General features: G+C 43.1%; 1 protein-coding gene across 1 annotated transcript; it reads right to left on the bottom strand.

Annotated features, from left to right (window-relative positions):
* Positions 1 to 10,705: 10,705 nt before the first annotated feature.
* LOC133892999 (ubiquitin-like) lies at positions 10,706 to 13,125 on the bottom strand. Its single transcript, XM_062333979.1, has 4 exons — positions 12,833 to 13,125; positions 12,068 to 12,281; positions 11,457 to 11,523; positions 10,706 to 11,028 (listed from the first exon to the last, which is right to left on the bottom strand). Exons 1-4 carry the CDS (start codon positions 12,933 to 12,935, stop codon positions 10,987 to 10,989), a joined length of 426 nt encoding a protein of 141 aa, XP_062189963.1. The 5' UTR covers positions 12,936 to 13,125; the 3' UTR covers positions 10,706 to 10,986.
* Positions 13,126 to 15,034: the final 1,909 nt, after the last annotated feature.

The following is a 15,034-nucleotide window of genomic DNA, read 5'->3' on the forward strand; positions in this document are numbered from 1 at the left end:
CATTTGGTGGAGGACCTTCAAATACTTGCATGGCCCTTCTCTATCCACCTCTTTCCTCCATATTGAGTGTTCGTTGTGTTCAGATGGTCGAGATGGAGGTGCCTTATATTGACGAAGGGCATCGGATACTCGGTCTGTATGCACTAAAGCATATAGTGAATGCATTAGATGCCTTCCTGCAGTGTGGAGTCAGTGGACGCTGAGTAGTTGGCAGCGTGCGGTCACATCGCTCATAAAAGGTGGTAGCATGCGGTCACATCGCTCATAAAAGATGGCAGTGTGTGGTCACCTCACTCATAAAAGATGACATCATGAGGTCACTTTGCTCATAAAAAGGTGGTTTCGTCAATCTGAAAAGCCACTAGCACGCTATTCGGTTTCATCAATCTAAAAAGCCATTAGTAACATAGTAGAATAAGATAGTAGCATCATAAGGTAGTACCATCATAGTAATTGAACTATTCCCTAAACTAGCAGTTACAAATGGAAAGCAAAACAAATTACATTTATTAAGTATGAAAGCAACACAGACTACTCCTGACCCTTATCCTGACCCCTACCATGGGCCCTGCATCTGGCACGCTTTCGCCTACGTGTTGACGCTGGAACGTCGGCCTCCTCCTCCTCTCGAGGATGCTTGTAGGCGGAAGGTGTGTATCAATCAGGCGTGTGGCGCTCACATCTGGGCAATTGGAGACCATATTGCCTCCCACCTCCTGCTGCATAGTATGAGTGGGCGGAGGTGCACCGTACAACTGTGATGAGCCCATCACTTATGAGGCCCCTACATAGTCAAAGAACGGGTTCCCGTTAGGGTGCAGTGAACTCTCAGAAACCTGTATGGTTGTATCGATGCAGATCAAACCTGCATTTATATCGTGCAAAAACAATTGAGTATTGGCACATAATATGTAATAAATCAAACATTATGGAATAAACCGCCGTGACATACCTGGTGTAGGAATACACATAGGTGCGGCAAAACTAGAGCCCCCTGCATGGACATGTTGCGACGGTTGAGGAGTATCGTAGCCATGCTTGGTCCATCCAAAGCCTCCTTTGAACTAGTGCGCAGCCCATACAGAGCCTCCTACCTGCAAAATTGCTCAAATCGACACCGGATGGACCGTTATGGATTTGGCCGTTTGCATAGAAAACTCTAAGATTGCGGCATAAAATAAATATATCCAACAAAATATTTATTTTACTCTAAGACTTCTCAGACAAAAAAATTACCTGGTCAGGGAGCGAAGGATGAGGACTAGCGTAGTACTGGTGACCGAAGGTGGAGGAAGGTCGTGGGGGCCTCTGTGTGGAATGTGCAGCCGAAAGCTTGCGTACAACAATCTTGGGCTGCCGGCACGATGTGCACTCCATGATATGTCGGCCCTTGGTGGCCAAATGGGAGAACGCTTCAATAATATCATCGATCATCATACCACATGTGCCATGCTCGTGCAGTCTAGTAGTTGAACTCGTTGCCTCCTCATGAATCTCTCTCCCAAAGTCAGACTGCCGTAGACAAGAAATCGTTAGCACTAGTAGTTATGTGAATATAAAAATCATAAGAATTTGAACATTTCACATACCACAAGGTGCAGCGCCACTCTTGTGTGTCCTGGGTAAAGGGCAGCAGTGCTAATAGAGGATCAACGTGGTGGGTCCATGACACGAAGGAGACATGTGCGAGTGCATGTAGTGTACCACTGCAGGTACTGCTAGTAAATGTAGTCGTCGTGCAATGCACCAAACTCGATCACATCTCCAAGAGTGTTGCCCCACTGCTGCACCCAGGGTTGTATCCTGATGGTCAGGTCAGCCATGGTCCTTGATGGCCCTTTTGTCGACAACCTACAATGGAGTGTCAATTAGAGAAATGCAATACACATAACACATTGAGGTATGTGACATTAGAACTCATGAGTGTATGGTGGAACACGGTCTCCTAGTGGTACCAAGACCTCCTGGAGCCGTTCAAACTGGCACATCACTTGGTGGATGACATAGTCCTTGACAAAAATGTCGAACACTAGATTTTTCCTCATCATCCAAAACACCGAGTCCTTGAAGCACAATTCGGAGATCCCACGACTAGCAGATCGTAAGAGCACCAAGTCGATGGTGTATGGCTCCCAAACGACCATACAACCCTCAGGTGGTCGAACTGCTTTGTGAAAGCCTCGTACGTAGAATGAACCAAAACTCCCGCCCATTATGGCTGCAAAATTACAGTTCATCTAAATTAGGTTACCAGTATTACACAAGCAAAATTTGATGGTACTCTGAAGGGCATACCCGTCAACGTGTCCAAAGTGATCCCATTGTTGGCTTATCGATGTCGTCACCAGCGTACATCTCTGAGGTGTAATGCATAGGCACCACAAAGGGTCGTCTAACCTAAAAGCGCTCGAAGGACCACAACTGAAGCAGTAGAGGTATACCCGTCAAATTGGACGTGTTGCATGTCCTCATGCAGGTGTCACACATGGCGCGGTAGGTGGCACAAAGAACGGCCGAACCCTAAGACACCTGAGGCACGTCGGTGACTTCTGCGTCAGCAATAGCCTGGACATAGGCTATCCAACATGCGTCCACAGTGTTGCCATGGGTAGAGGTGAATATCACCCAACCGAACAACCAGAATAGGTAAGCGTCCAGGTGTCGAGCAAGCTGGTACTCCGTTGGATCCTCGACTATCCTATCCACCTGCATAATTCGATTGATTGTTATTATTGATAATAAATGGACGAAGCATGTGCAATATGAAACTAAAGAAGCAACAAAAAACATTACTGACCCTGAACTGCTCCAACACTACTTCTTGGACCCGTGCTTCTGATGCACCGCAATGGGCAAGACATTTAGTGGCTCAAGTAGGACTCCCTGAAACCTCTCAAATATGTCATGCTACCAACCAGCTGGAGTGACCGAGGGGCCGATTGGTTCACCAGAAATCGGTAACCCAGTCAGCATGGAGATGTCTTCTCCCCAAACGACATGTGAAACGTGTGTGTCTCTGGCCTCCATCATTCCACCAAAGCTGAAATAAGGGAATGGTCAAATGGGAACCGACGTGACCGCTCCAGCTGACCCTCGTCCTCATGACCCTTAGCCACCTGATGCGGACCCGCATCCTCATCTGTGGCCTGAATCATCCGTGCAAGCGGAAGAAGTCTTACGCGACCCAACCTACAAATACATGAGTTGATTAGTTATGGCAAATTAAATGTTCCTGCATGCAAATTGAACCATATGTACAACATACCAAACCAGTGGGGGTGCAGTCACCAAGCTGTCTTTGGCGCACAGATCCGAAACACAAGCATACTTGAAGGGCCACGCATGGCCTGTAAGAAGCCACGATGACGCTCATCCATAGAACGGTCGAGAAGCTCATACGACGGCTCCATCCCTGCGAAAAAAGAACAACATATAACATAGTTCTTTTAAATTGATGACCACATAATTTATACGTCAACAACATAAATCATACACAAACAACTTTATATGACATAGAGAATATAAATAATACACAAATAATACCACATAGTTGTTGCATCAAGAACATAAAAAATATACAAATCTTTTGCCTTGTGACCATGCTCATCACACTCGCTGCACCTCCTCAAAGGCCCACCAACTTCAGCTTCATCCATATCATTACGAATACACCTAGTCTGCGTCCGACCACTTTTTCCATGGGAATGTCTAAGCAACATCATAGGGACAGACATATCAACATATCTCTATCGTAAACTGTGAAGTCACCATGTGCACTGAATTGATGAAAGTCTCCAGTCCATGTCAGCAGCATATTTTCCTTCAAGTAAAATTGTGACACATATACTGAGGTCCCCACACCCACTTGTGATAATGCAGCCAACAAATGAGAACATGGGACATGTAAAAGCTTCGGTTTGTTGCAACAGCATTCGCACCATCCATTGAAAACTTGCCCTAGGTTCACCTCATGAGTGACAATTCTTGTATCACTCCCCGCTCCTCCTTTTGATCTCAAGGTTATCTCGAAGCGGTGCTCATTGATGCATATGCTATGAACCATATGTTCTACTGCCTTCTTGTTCTTCTTTTCCAAGTACTCCATCATCCATTGGTCATACAATGTACGCATTGTTGTGCAGTGAATAATAACAACAACATGCCTCTTCTGATAGTAACCAATCATGGCGTACAATATTCCCTCAACGATTGTAACAATAGGGAGTCCACGTAGCCCTCTGATGACCAAATTGTAAAACTCTATTACGTTGGTAGTCATGACGCCATACCTAACAAAAAACATAAAAACAAATAGGTATCAACTTTCAAACATACTAGTTCACACTACACATAGTCGATAAAGAGGTAGCCCAGTACATGAACCTAGCACCTCCGATGTCATAGAGTAAGGACAACTTCTCCTTTGATTCTGCCTCAATCCAGTGCGAGAAACATTTGATGTTTCTTGCCGACCTTCTTCTCATATTAGGAGGATCAATGCCTTCTCCAAGAGGTGGCAGCACCTTCGGTACAAAGGTGTCATCAGTAACTGACTTGTTATTTCTCTCCTACATGTGCGTCATTGTATTCTTATCCAACTCCTTCCATAGAGCATCAAACTTGTAACTTTGGTTCTGGCTGCACTGCCTCTTGAACATGTCCAGCAGTGCTTTGCTCTTGAATTACTTGTAGAAATTTTCTCCCATGTGATGCATGCACACCTGTTCTGCAGGTCAGTCCATAACAACGACTCACTTAAATCCTCATACAGTGTCTTTATAGTAGATAAGATCCCAGCATGTTGATCATGTATGATGCAAACATTAGGACGATCACAGACAACCCCAACCTTAAGATGCTAAAAAACCAGAGCCAACTCAATCTGCTCTCACCCTCCACAAACACAAATGCCAAAGGAAATATCTAGTTATTTGCATCAACACCAATTGCAGTGAGAATCTAGCATTTGTACTTCCTAGTCAAGAATGTACTATCCACGCAAAGCAAAGGATGACAATGCTGGAAGGACTGAATACACTGACCTAAAGCAAAAAAAGCACGTCGGAAAATCCTAGGCTGATTTTCATCAAGTTCAGTCTCCTTAAAAGCGGTGTATGTGCCGGAGTTTCTGTCCTTCAGAATTTGAAGCACACGGAGTAGGTTGCAATAAGAAGCCTCATATGTACCCCATCGCTTCTCCAAGGCTTTCTGCTTGGCACGCCAAACCTTTTGATAAGTAATCTCATATTTGAACTGTCGTAATACTACTCGTTGGATGAACGAGCATTCCATGTCCCACTTCTGAATAATCTTAATGAATAATTCATTTGCAACTAGTGTAGTAGTGAGGTTGCGATGGTTCCGACCAATATTTTCCAGCATACAATTGTGTTGAACCACTCTAGAGGCCACCCGATGAGTCGAATTCTCCGGCTTGTATACATGAACATAAAAGCTGCATCCAGAAGTTCTGCACTTAATATTATACTTTTTTGGGCTTGATATAGCAACAAATATTTCTCTGTATGATATCACTACCGACCATACTACTGCATTCTTCATTTCAGACCGATTGAGTAACACCTGATTTAGGTGAACCATACTTGAACCGTATTCCCAAGGGGAGTCATGGTTCTCCATAACTTGCATCCTCGCTTTGTCAGGAATGTTCCATTCTTCTGGGATGACAATATTAGAGCACTCATCGTCTTCATCTTCCTCATCATCACCATCATCATCATTATCATCATCTATATTTACAGATTCCAATAAAGCTTCTTCCTCATAAATTGTGTTATGGTCCATGTTCTCGAGCTCAACAATAATTTCTTTAATTTCCTCCCTTGCATCAGCCTAACCCTCCTCAACCTCTGCCTCCTGCCTATGCACAACAACCTCAGCCTCAATCGTTTGCCTTTGTTCAACTTCCTCCGTCGACATTGTATGCCCTCGTGCATCCTCTTCTTCTACCGGTGCCGTTGCATTGCTACTATCATACGATTCTCTTGGACATGGTTTTATCAGGATATTGAACTCAACCCGACTCCGCCTACACCACTCCAACCATTTCAACCACTTGTTCGTCCGATACACCGGCTTTAACTCAAAAAAATGGATTTAACGTACGAGTCTATATGCATTGCATCGTAACAGAATAAATCTAGGGGTCAAACTAAAAATATTGGTTGAAGCACATTTTCATCTCCTTCATCCTTATATCCTCAGGGTTTGGGTGCTCAATGATGGTAAATAAAAAATTGCCCAAATCAACCCCAGATGGATCATTACGGATTTGACCATTTCCATAAAATATTATAAGATTTATAGAGTTTGACATAACTATGACCCAAACAAATATATCAATTAAATTATCAACTTATATTGCATTCATACAATGCAATTAACTTAAGACTAACTAACATAATGATCAATTATTTTTCCTAAAATGTGAATTATTATAGTCTTCATTGCCTAAAATCTAATCTATATTACAGTCCTAAATCTAAATCGGAGATACCATAATTACATAAACATAATACAAGCAACAACAAATTGCATATATTTAATTCTAAAGACTTTACTAATTAATACAATCGAATTTTATAACTTTAACAGAAATACTTTGGTGCTGCATTGTTTTTTTTTTCCTATCTTTGTTTTATTGTTTTCTGTTGCAAACCACTAGTCCATACGTCAAAATAAACCAATAAATATTGTATTTTAGTGTAAAGCACATATTATTACAATCCAATAATATAATCCTAAATGCATCATCTTAAACAGAGTACCGAGATCTAATATTTCTACGCACATATATTTTATTTTCTTAACCTAATACTCTAAATAACCTAATACAAAGATTTATACTAAAATCAATATTTACAAAAGAAAAATTATTTTTCTAATCCCTAATTAAATCTTACATACAAATAAAGCAAAATACATAGATTTAAAAACAAATTTAAAAAGAAAAAGAATTTACCTTACTCTTCTTCCTCCTCCTCCCCTTCTCATTCCTCCTCCTTTCTTCTCCCTCCTCCTTCCTTCCTCCTCCTTCTTCCTCCTCCTTCTTCCTCTTTTCTCTTCTCTCTTCTCCTCTCTCAACTGATGTCGCCTCCTCTGCACCTCTGCTTGTGTGGTCGTGCCCGTCGCGAGCGAACTAAGATTGAGTTCATAAGGGTCGACGCAGGAGATGGGTTCAGGGGGCAAGGAGTTTTCGGCCAACCGTTTGGCAAAAGTAGCCTCGAAACTGCCGCCGCGGACCCCTGACTTGCCGCCGGGGACACGTCTCGCCATACAGTTTGGCGAAAATAGAGTTTTCGCCGTACGGTTAGACGGATAGGTAATATTTTTAGAATTTTTTTATTTTCTGTATTATTTCTGTAATATCCGTAAAAAAGTAATATTAAAAAATTTCTTCAAGCCTGCTCTGAAACAAAGTCGTCCCTTGCTTTCTTCTTTCAGCATTTGATTCCGCATGCTTTAGTTTCATCATCATGGTAACTCTGCAGCTTGTCTCTGATGGCCTCTCTTTCCTTTCTTTTTTTCTTCTGGTAACCTGTTCCCCTTTCCTTTTGTTACTGCTGTAATTACAGCGGAAATTGGATTACAGAGTGCAGGATTCCATTACAGTTTTAGTTACATTGCGACATTGGATTAGGGTGAAGGATTTGCTTGCTGTTACAATTACAGTGCGACATTGGATTATGGAGTGGAGGATTTTTCTGCTCAGGGAGATTGCCAACATAATCATTTAAAGTCACATTTTGCCCCTGAAAACTGCACCTAATTAAGCCCACCGTCTAGAAGTAGTTGGTTTAGATCATCACTGGGACACTGACTCATCTTGCTAGACCAAAAACACTGCCGGCCCATCTTCCTCACTGGCGGCATATGCTGCCTTCTCACGGCCCTGCTGCCCTCCTGTGGCCGCCTTCTTCCTCACCGACATGAGCTTCTTCGACCGGCCACAAGCATCTGTTCGACGTGTGACGACGGCAATGGCAGTGGTGGCATAGCTGCATGGTGTAAACTCTGCCTAGACAGTGACAGTGGTGACAAGTTCAGAGGTCCCTTCTATCGTTGTTCCAGCACACAGCCATTTTACAACACTCCAAATTTCCTCTGCTCAAAGCTAAAAGGACCACCCCAAAAACACTCACATAGCACATCTCAATGACTCAATCTCACCTGGTGTCACAAATATTGCAAGTAACAGAGCTAGTTACTACTGCTACTGCTCACGGATTCAGTGCCAAAAGAAAAGAAAAAACATGAATGAAACACAGCCAGTCCAGAACACAGCTGACAACTCAAGGATCACATGTTCATATGCAGAGGAGAGAAAGCCTGTCCACTACACTCAAGCTCCTTCAACGATTCATTCATATACCACCACGGTTATGCTGGCTTTTCTGTTAGCACCATACCGAGCACAAACTCGCAAACCGCAATTCCATTCATGATTAACCAATTAAGGCAACAGGCACCATTCGAAGTCACTTAATTAGCTGATGCTGATTACAGCAAGGCAACTAATTTTTTTTCTCGAGTATGCAGGAGAGTCCCGTGTCATTGCATTAATGAAGGAAAAAAAAATTTAAATACATCCTAACAAACACACCCGCTTAAGGAAGCTTACAAAACTTACCACGAATTGAAACAAACGACCATAACGACTAATTGCGCCAAGATCAACTCACACTGAGCTGTAACAACCCTTTAGCACCCGCGTCACACTAAAACCAGACCTCATCTCCAGCTTAGCACAAGACTTTATGGACACTCGACGTCGCACCATTAAAGACGCAATCATTACGGTGCTTCCATGACAACCAAGCCCCTAGAATCACCAACGAGTTAAACCCACGCTTCATCGGTTTGGTAATCATGTTGCATATCCTCACCCACTAATCATTAAAAAACACATCGTCCAGCTAAGGAGAAACATCTAGGAGGTCAAATCATACGAACAGAAAGAACCAAACTTGTCTTGCGAAAATGCATGTGGTTAAGATATGTTGAATGGAACTACCAACTTGATCACAAAGTGGGCATCTCTCTGGATGAGGCAATCCCCTTTTAGCCAAATGATTAGCCGTCCAACAACGATTATGGACAACAAGCCATAGAAAGAATTGGCACTTCATCAGAGCCTAGGATTTCCATGAGTTTTCATGGTTCAAAACGAATAGCATCGTGGAAGAAGGTGTTGTATGCTAATTTGGCCGAATACTATCCAGACTCTATAAACCTCCACTGGTGTTCATCCTGTACTTTCGGCTGAAGCACGACATCAGCCAAGATATCCCATACATCCAGGTATTCTGTGAGAGCACTAATGGAAGGTCCTCCTCGAATATCCTGAACCCAACGACAATCAAGAAGAGCTTGTTGAACCGTGCGTTTATTAGCAATCTACCTAGGGACTAGGGCTGCTAGATTGGAGGCAATATCAGAGATCACCTGCCCCAACCATCTATCGGTCCAAAATAGAGTGGTATTGCCATTACATATGATATGGCAGAGATTGGCAAGCAAAGGGCGTAGCGTACTCGCCCTCCTAATGGAGGCTCTGAGCAGCAATTTATGTGGACTAAATTATTCTTTACTTGATTCTCAAATGATGACGCATGGCATTTAATATAGCCGGGCCTAACAAACTAAATCCTATCTAACTAACCCTTGTAATTTGGGAACAAGGCTTTATCTAACAAACCAACTAACTTGCTAACAAAGGACTCAACAACCGATCATATTATATATACTTGGGCCGAACTGCCTTGCGTCATCTGTAGGCCTTGCCGATGAAAACGTCCACAACAATCCACCAAAGAAACCACCGAAATTGAGAAGAGAGCCTTCACGTTTGCATGAATATACACTTTAAAATCTGCCTAAGGCTTGTCCAGTTATGCTCGGCTAGAGTCTTTTACCACGCTATGGCATGCTTGGAAAGAGGTTTTTGATTAGCTGCAAAACACAAGAATGCAAAACACACGAATGTGATCTTGGAGCAGCTGCAGGAAAAACAAGCAAAATAAACTCGAAAGAGGAAAAACAAGCAAAATAAACTCAAAAGACAATGTTCTAGAAAAGATATTTTCTAAATTATATACATCTTGACGTCTTATTGGTATAGAGACTGGAAGTTATACTTTCTTCATTTAAAAAAATCAAGGTTTTGTAAAAATCAAGATTGTTTACATTGTTTGTATTGTAGGAGTAATTTGGAAGTGTGAGATTTCAAACTAAAGACTCCAAAATCCTAACTTACTACCTCCACCCTTCACTCTTCTCACACTTCGCCCTCACTCATCCCGCAAAATGGGGCGGCTGCTCCCTCGCCACCCCTCCTCCGCCTCGCCGAGATCCGGAGCATTAACCTCGCTGGACATGCAGGTGGACCAGTTCTGCCGCACCATCTATGGCTTCCACTACTTCACCTTCGCGTCCGTCATCAGGATCACCGTGCCGTACGCATGAGTCGGGAACAGAGACACGCAGTGCCCCGGCAGGAGCGCGTATCCTTTTTCCACCGCTGCGGAGTACTGCAGCGGGAGAGGGGGGACAAGCGGTTCTGCGACCGCGCGAACGGCGACGTGGGCGTGGACAGGATGGTGATCGTGCTGGCAATTTACAGAAGGGACAACAGACACCAAGAGGAGCATCCCATTCATACACATATCAACTAGTCATTCTCTTCTTCCAAATTGAACAATTCAGTATTCAGACAGCGATAAAAGGTTCATCATACAGCAAAAAAAAAAAAACTTTCACTAGCATTCAGTATTCGAATGCCACTGCGATGCTTCGAAACAGCATCCAGTATTCGAAAGAGTAGTTAAGGTTCAACATGCAGATGGAAACTTAAACTAGGACAAAACTAACAACCCTGATAGAAATGCTAAGACAACTTGATTCAACCGATGCATGACACTTCCGGATGACACTCCAAAATGTCGCTTCACTTGCTTTCCAAATGGTTCAAATGGTAAGCTTGGAGATGAACTTCTTCTTTGCCCTCAGCTGAAAAAGAATGTTGGGGGAAAAAATCAGAGCATGAACAAACGATCATTACACTATATTGTTGTTGCACAAACTGCTCTAAAATGGGAAGATGCTCTAGAGCACACTGTGGTCTATTTATATATAGTAGATATAAATAGACCACAGTATGCAATCAACAAAAAAACTAGAGCATGCATAACATAATATATAAAAAACTGGGTAGTAAACTCCATTAACATCTAAATTGATAGACACTATCTAAATAACTGGAGCACGGTGATGCTAGCTTACAACAACTCTTAAACAAGGATCAGATGATGACTGAGGCGATTAACATAGATTATGCCACCAAGCCAAGAACATGGGGCAAGAGCATTGGTAAGACGAGCAAGCCCAAGAACATTAACGATAGAACACTCATATGCCAGGGGAAACACAAGGCTCACCTCGTTGCTGTGGCCACACTTCTTCTTGCGGCAGTTTTTGGACCTGAGGGGAAGGCGCGCGTAGCACCTGCAAAGGCATTACAAGCACAAAATCTTAAGCTAAAGAAAGAGGCTGAACAGGCAAGAATATAATGGCAGATTAAATAGGAAGTGTGCCTTCTGGTATCTAAGATTTATTATGTAACTGATTCTTCGCCTTTGCTACACACAACTTGCTTCAATGAACAAACATAAAGGGGAAAACATTGAACAAATAAATTTGCAGGGTTCAGCTAGCTCATAAGGCAACTGTGCAAATCTAATTGATCCATCATTAGACCAAACGATAACGAGAACAACTGCCGATCGAATTAAACGAGCGAGGCAGAATTGAAGGGTATGCATCAATCTCCATTCCGCAGTTCATGTCATTGCAGCGGCACAGCTAACCAGCAATTCATGCCATTGCATCAATCTCCATTACTTGGCAATTTTTTGCTAACCATTACTTTGCATTTGAATGCAGCGAACTAGACCGATCAACCACGAACACACACATACAGATCGATCTAAACAAAATACGAACACACAGATACAGAACAGATCGGCAGAACAGAATCAAACATACGTACTTGCGGCAGACGATCTTGGCCTCATTGTAACTGCGGGCAAGGTTGATGAGATTCCAGGGGACCCTCGGGAAGGGGTAGCCGCCCCTGCCGCCGCCACGGAGGCGGAGCACCAGGTGCAGCGTGGACTCCTTCTGGATGTTGTAGTCGGCCAGGGTGCGGCCGTCGTCCAGCTGCTTCCCCGCGAAGATGAGGCGCTGCTGGTCCGGCGGGATGCCTGCAAATTAATTGAGCAGCGATTTCCATGCTCGATTAGTGCACTACTCGATCTTTAGGGAAATGAAAACCCGATTTCCAGAACAAGGATCGATCAGTTTAAAGACTTCAAATGTACCGCGGCTGCGGAGTTGCCAAGAATCCGATCCTACCACCTTCGATTGTTACCCTTTTTTAACACAAAGATTAGCAAAGTAAGGCAACCAAACCCTATCCTAGTTAGTCCGATCAAAAATAAAGTTTCGATTTTTAAGCTTCATACATACAGATCGACCGAGCTGCTCTGTTCCAGACCCCCAAGAAGATCATAATCAAACACGGCAACATGAATGCGATCAACCACGTTGATGATTTACTCAACGATCTGCTAGCTCCTCACATAAACACACCACGCGCGCGAACGCACCGCCGCACAGGCAGGCAGGAGAGTGGTCGATTCCAACGCGAGGCCGGGTAAAGCAAACACATCAAAACCAAAGAAAGGTGCAAGCTTTCGACTTTCGAGCGACGGAGAAGGTGGAGGCGGCGGCGGCGGCGGCGGCGGTCACGCACCTTCCTTGTCCTGGATCTTGGCCTTGACGTTGTCGACGATGTCGCTGCTCTCGACCTCCAGCGTGATGGTCTTCCCCGTCAGCGTCTTCACGAAGATCTGCATCGCGCCCGCCGATGGAGCCCTTGCTCTCGCTTCCTCCTCGGTCGCTCTCCTCTCCGGCCGGCCGGCCGGGGTGGTGGTGGCAGTGGAGGGCGGTGTACTGGTGAAGCGGTGACGCCAACGGACAACGCGGCCTGGCTAGCTCCTTTTATAGGGAGGGGAGGTAACGCGGCCGCTACGAAACAGTAGGCTCCAAGCCGTTCCGTAGAGGAGCGTACTGGAGTGGAGCCGTGGAGGGGAGAACGCGCGCGCTACGAAACCCCCCGAAACGGCGAACCACGCGCCACGGCGCCACACGCGACGCTGCCAATTCGCCGTGGTGCCACACGAGGGCAGGGAAGGCAGCTCGTTTCGGCCGGGCCGGGCTGGAAAAGGAGAGATCCCAGAACCTAGTCACCAAAGGAGGAAGCCCGTATTAAGGGCATGTTTGGTACAGAGCTGCATATTTCTAGAAGTTAGAGCTACGAGTAATGTTTAGGTGAGATTTTTGTTTTTATTTTAATCTAAAAATAAATATTTAAATTATTTTATCTTAACATACTAACTTAGAATAAAGATTTAAATTATTTTATCTTAACATGTAAACTTAAAATTTGATATGGAGATGAGAGTCGTAGATCTACCAAACATGACATAAGTGTGACATATCAAATATGTTTTGTCGTTGAAGTGCATATATTATGTGTGCTACTGTTACACGTGTTTACCTTTAATTACTTAGAGATTATGAAAAATAGCTTGTAGATTTTAAATCGCAAATCTGGATTGTACAATCTGCAGAAACTAGTAAAATCTAAATTGCTGGATTGTTACAAGAATTATTACAAGCTAAATTATAATGAGAACCTATTTATTTCAGTTTATAAATTGTAAATTACAATATACAATATCTAGCTGAAACAAATATCTCAGTGAAATATCTCAGTGACCAAGACAATTACCAGTGGCAAGTGCTGCTCAAAACAAACACCGGCGAAGTATTGTATAATGAGCTACTAGGTCTATCGAACCTATAGCCTTTTTCACATAAAAAATATACTTATATTTCAAGATTAGAACGTGCATGACAATTAATATAAACAATTTGACCATAAAAGGGTTCAAAGTGCGTGTTGTCCAACAGTAGCGAATGTAGGTGGATTTTATTTATATCAAGGGAAATATACGGAAAAGAAGCTGTGAACTTTGTATGACATTATTTTTATACAAGGAGATCCCTCCATTCATTACGAAAAACATATACAAATTCATTTCGAAGAAATAAAAAAGATTGCAAATGCTACCGGAATCGAAGGAGGAATGTGGGACAATAGGAGGGAGGGATTGAAGGTTGATGTCCCGAGGCAAAGGGAAGTGCATCTATATTAGGGGAAATTGAATAGAACGTGTAAGTTGTAAGAAAAAGATATTGCTAACTAATACGTGATATTTACATCCCTCTAGTTTCTTTTGTATGCTGATAACCCATCATTACTCGAGTCGCTACTTTTTCACATAAAACCTGTTGATAACATGGAAAATATACTATTGTACTGGTTAGAATGTCGATGACTGTAATGCGAATGGAAATTTTCCTTTTTCCAGATTGTCTTCTATATTCTTACTCTCCAGCGCTCTCTACCATTGCATTGCACCACACATGTATTGTTATATTCACGATGTTTGTCTACGACTTCTATACTATATTATGATTTTGTCAAGAAATAATGATGGGTGATTTATCTCACTAAAAAATGATGGTGGAGGATTTGCAAAACGGCGAAAGGATGAAAGCTGTGGGTGGAAGGAGCAGAGTGCAAAACCAGGGACTTCACATCCGAGTATCCAGTTGAAAGGGAAAAAGAAAGGATACCTGAAGGTGCAAAAAGCCACATCCTAAGGTGGCGTTTGGATGGCCTTTGGTTTAGGATAGGGATATATGATGGGATAGGTAGGGGTGGGTTTGGGAAGAGGATACGAGGATGTAAACTCTTTTTCTTGTTTGGCATGCATTAGGTTTGGGATTAGGATACAATTTTTTATAACTAAAATGCCCATGTTGAAAAAACAAATGACAAAACAATGATTTTTTCTTTATTGGCATTGACAAGTAAAAGCATAAT

This window comes from Phragmites australis, chromosome 15 (genome assembly GCF_958298935.1).
Source record: "Phragmites australis chromosome 15, lpPhrAust1.1, whole genome shotgun sequence".
Taxonomy (NCBI): domain Eukaryota; kingdom Viridiplantae; phylum Streptophyta; class Magnoliopsida; order Poales; family Poaceae; genus Phragmites; species Phragmites australis.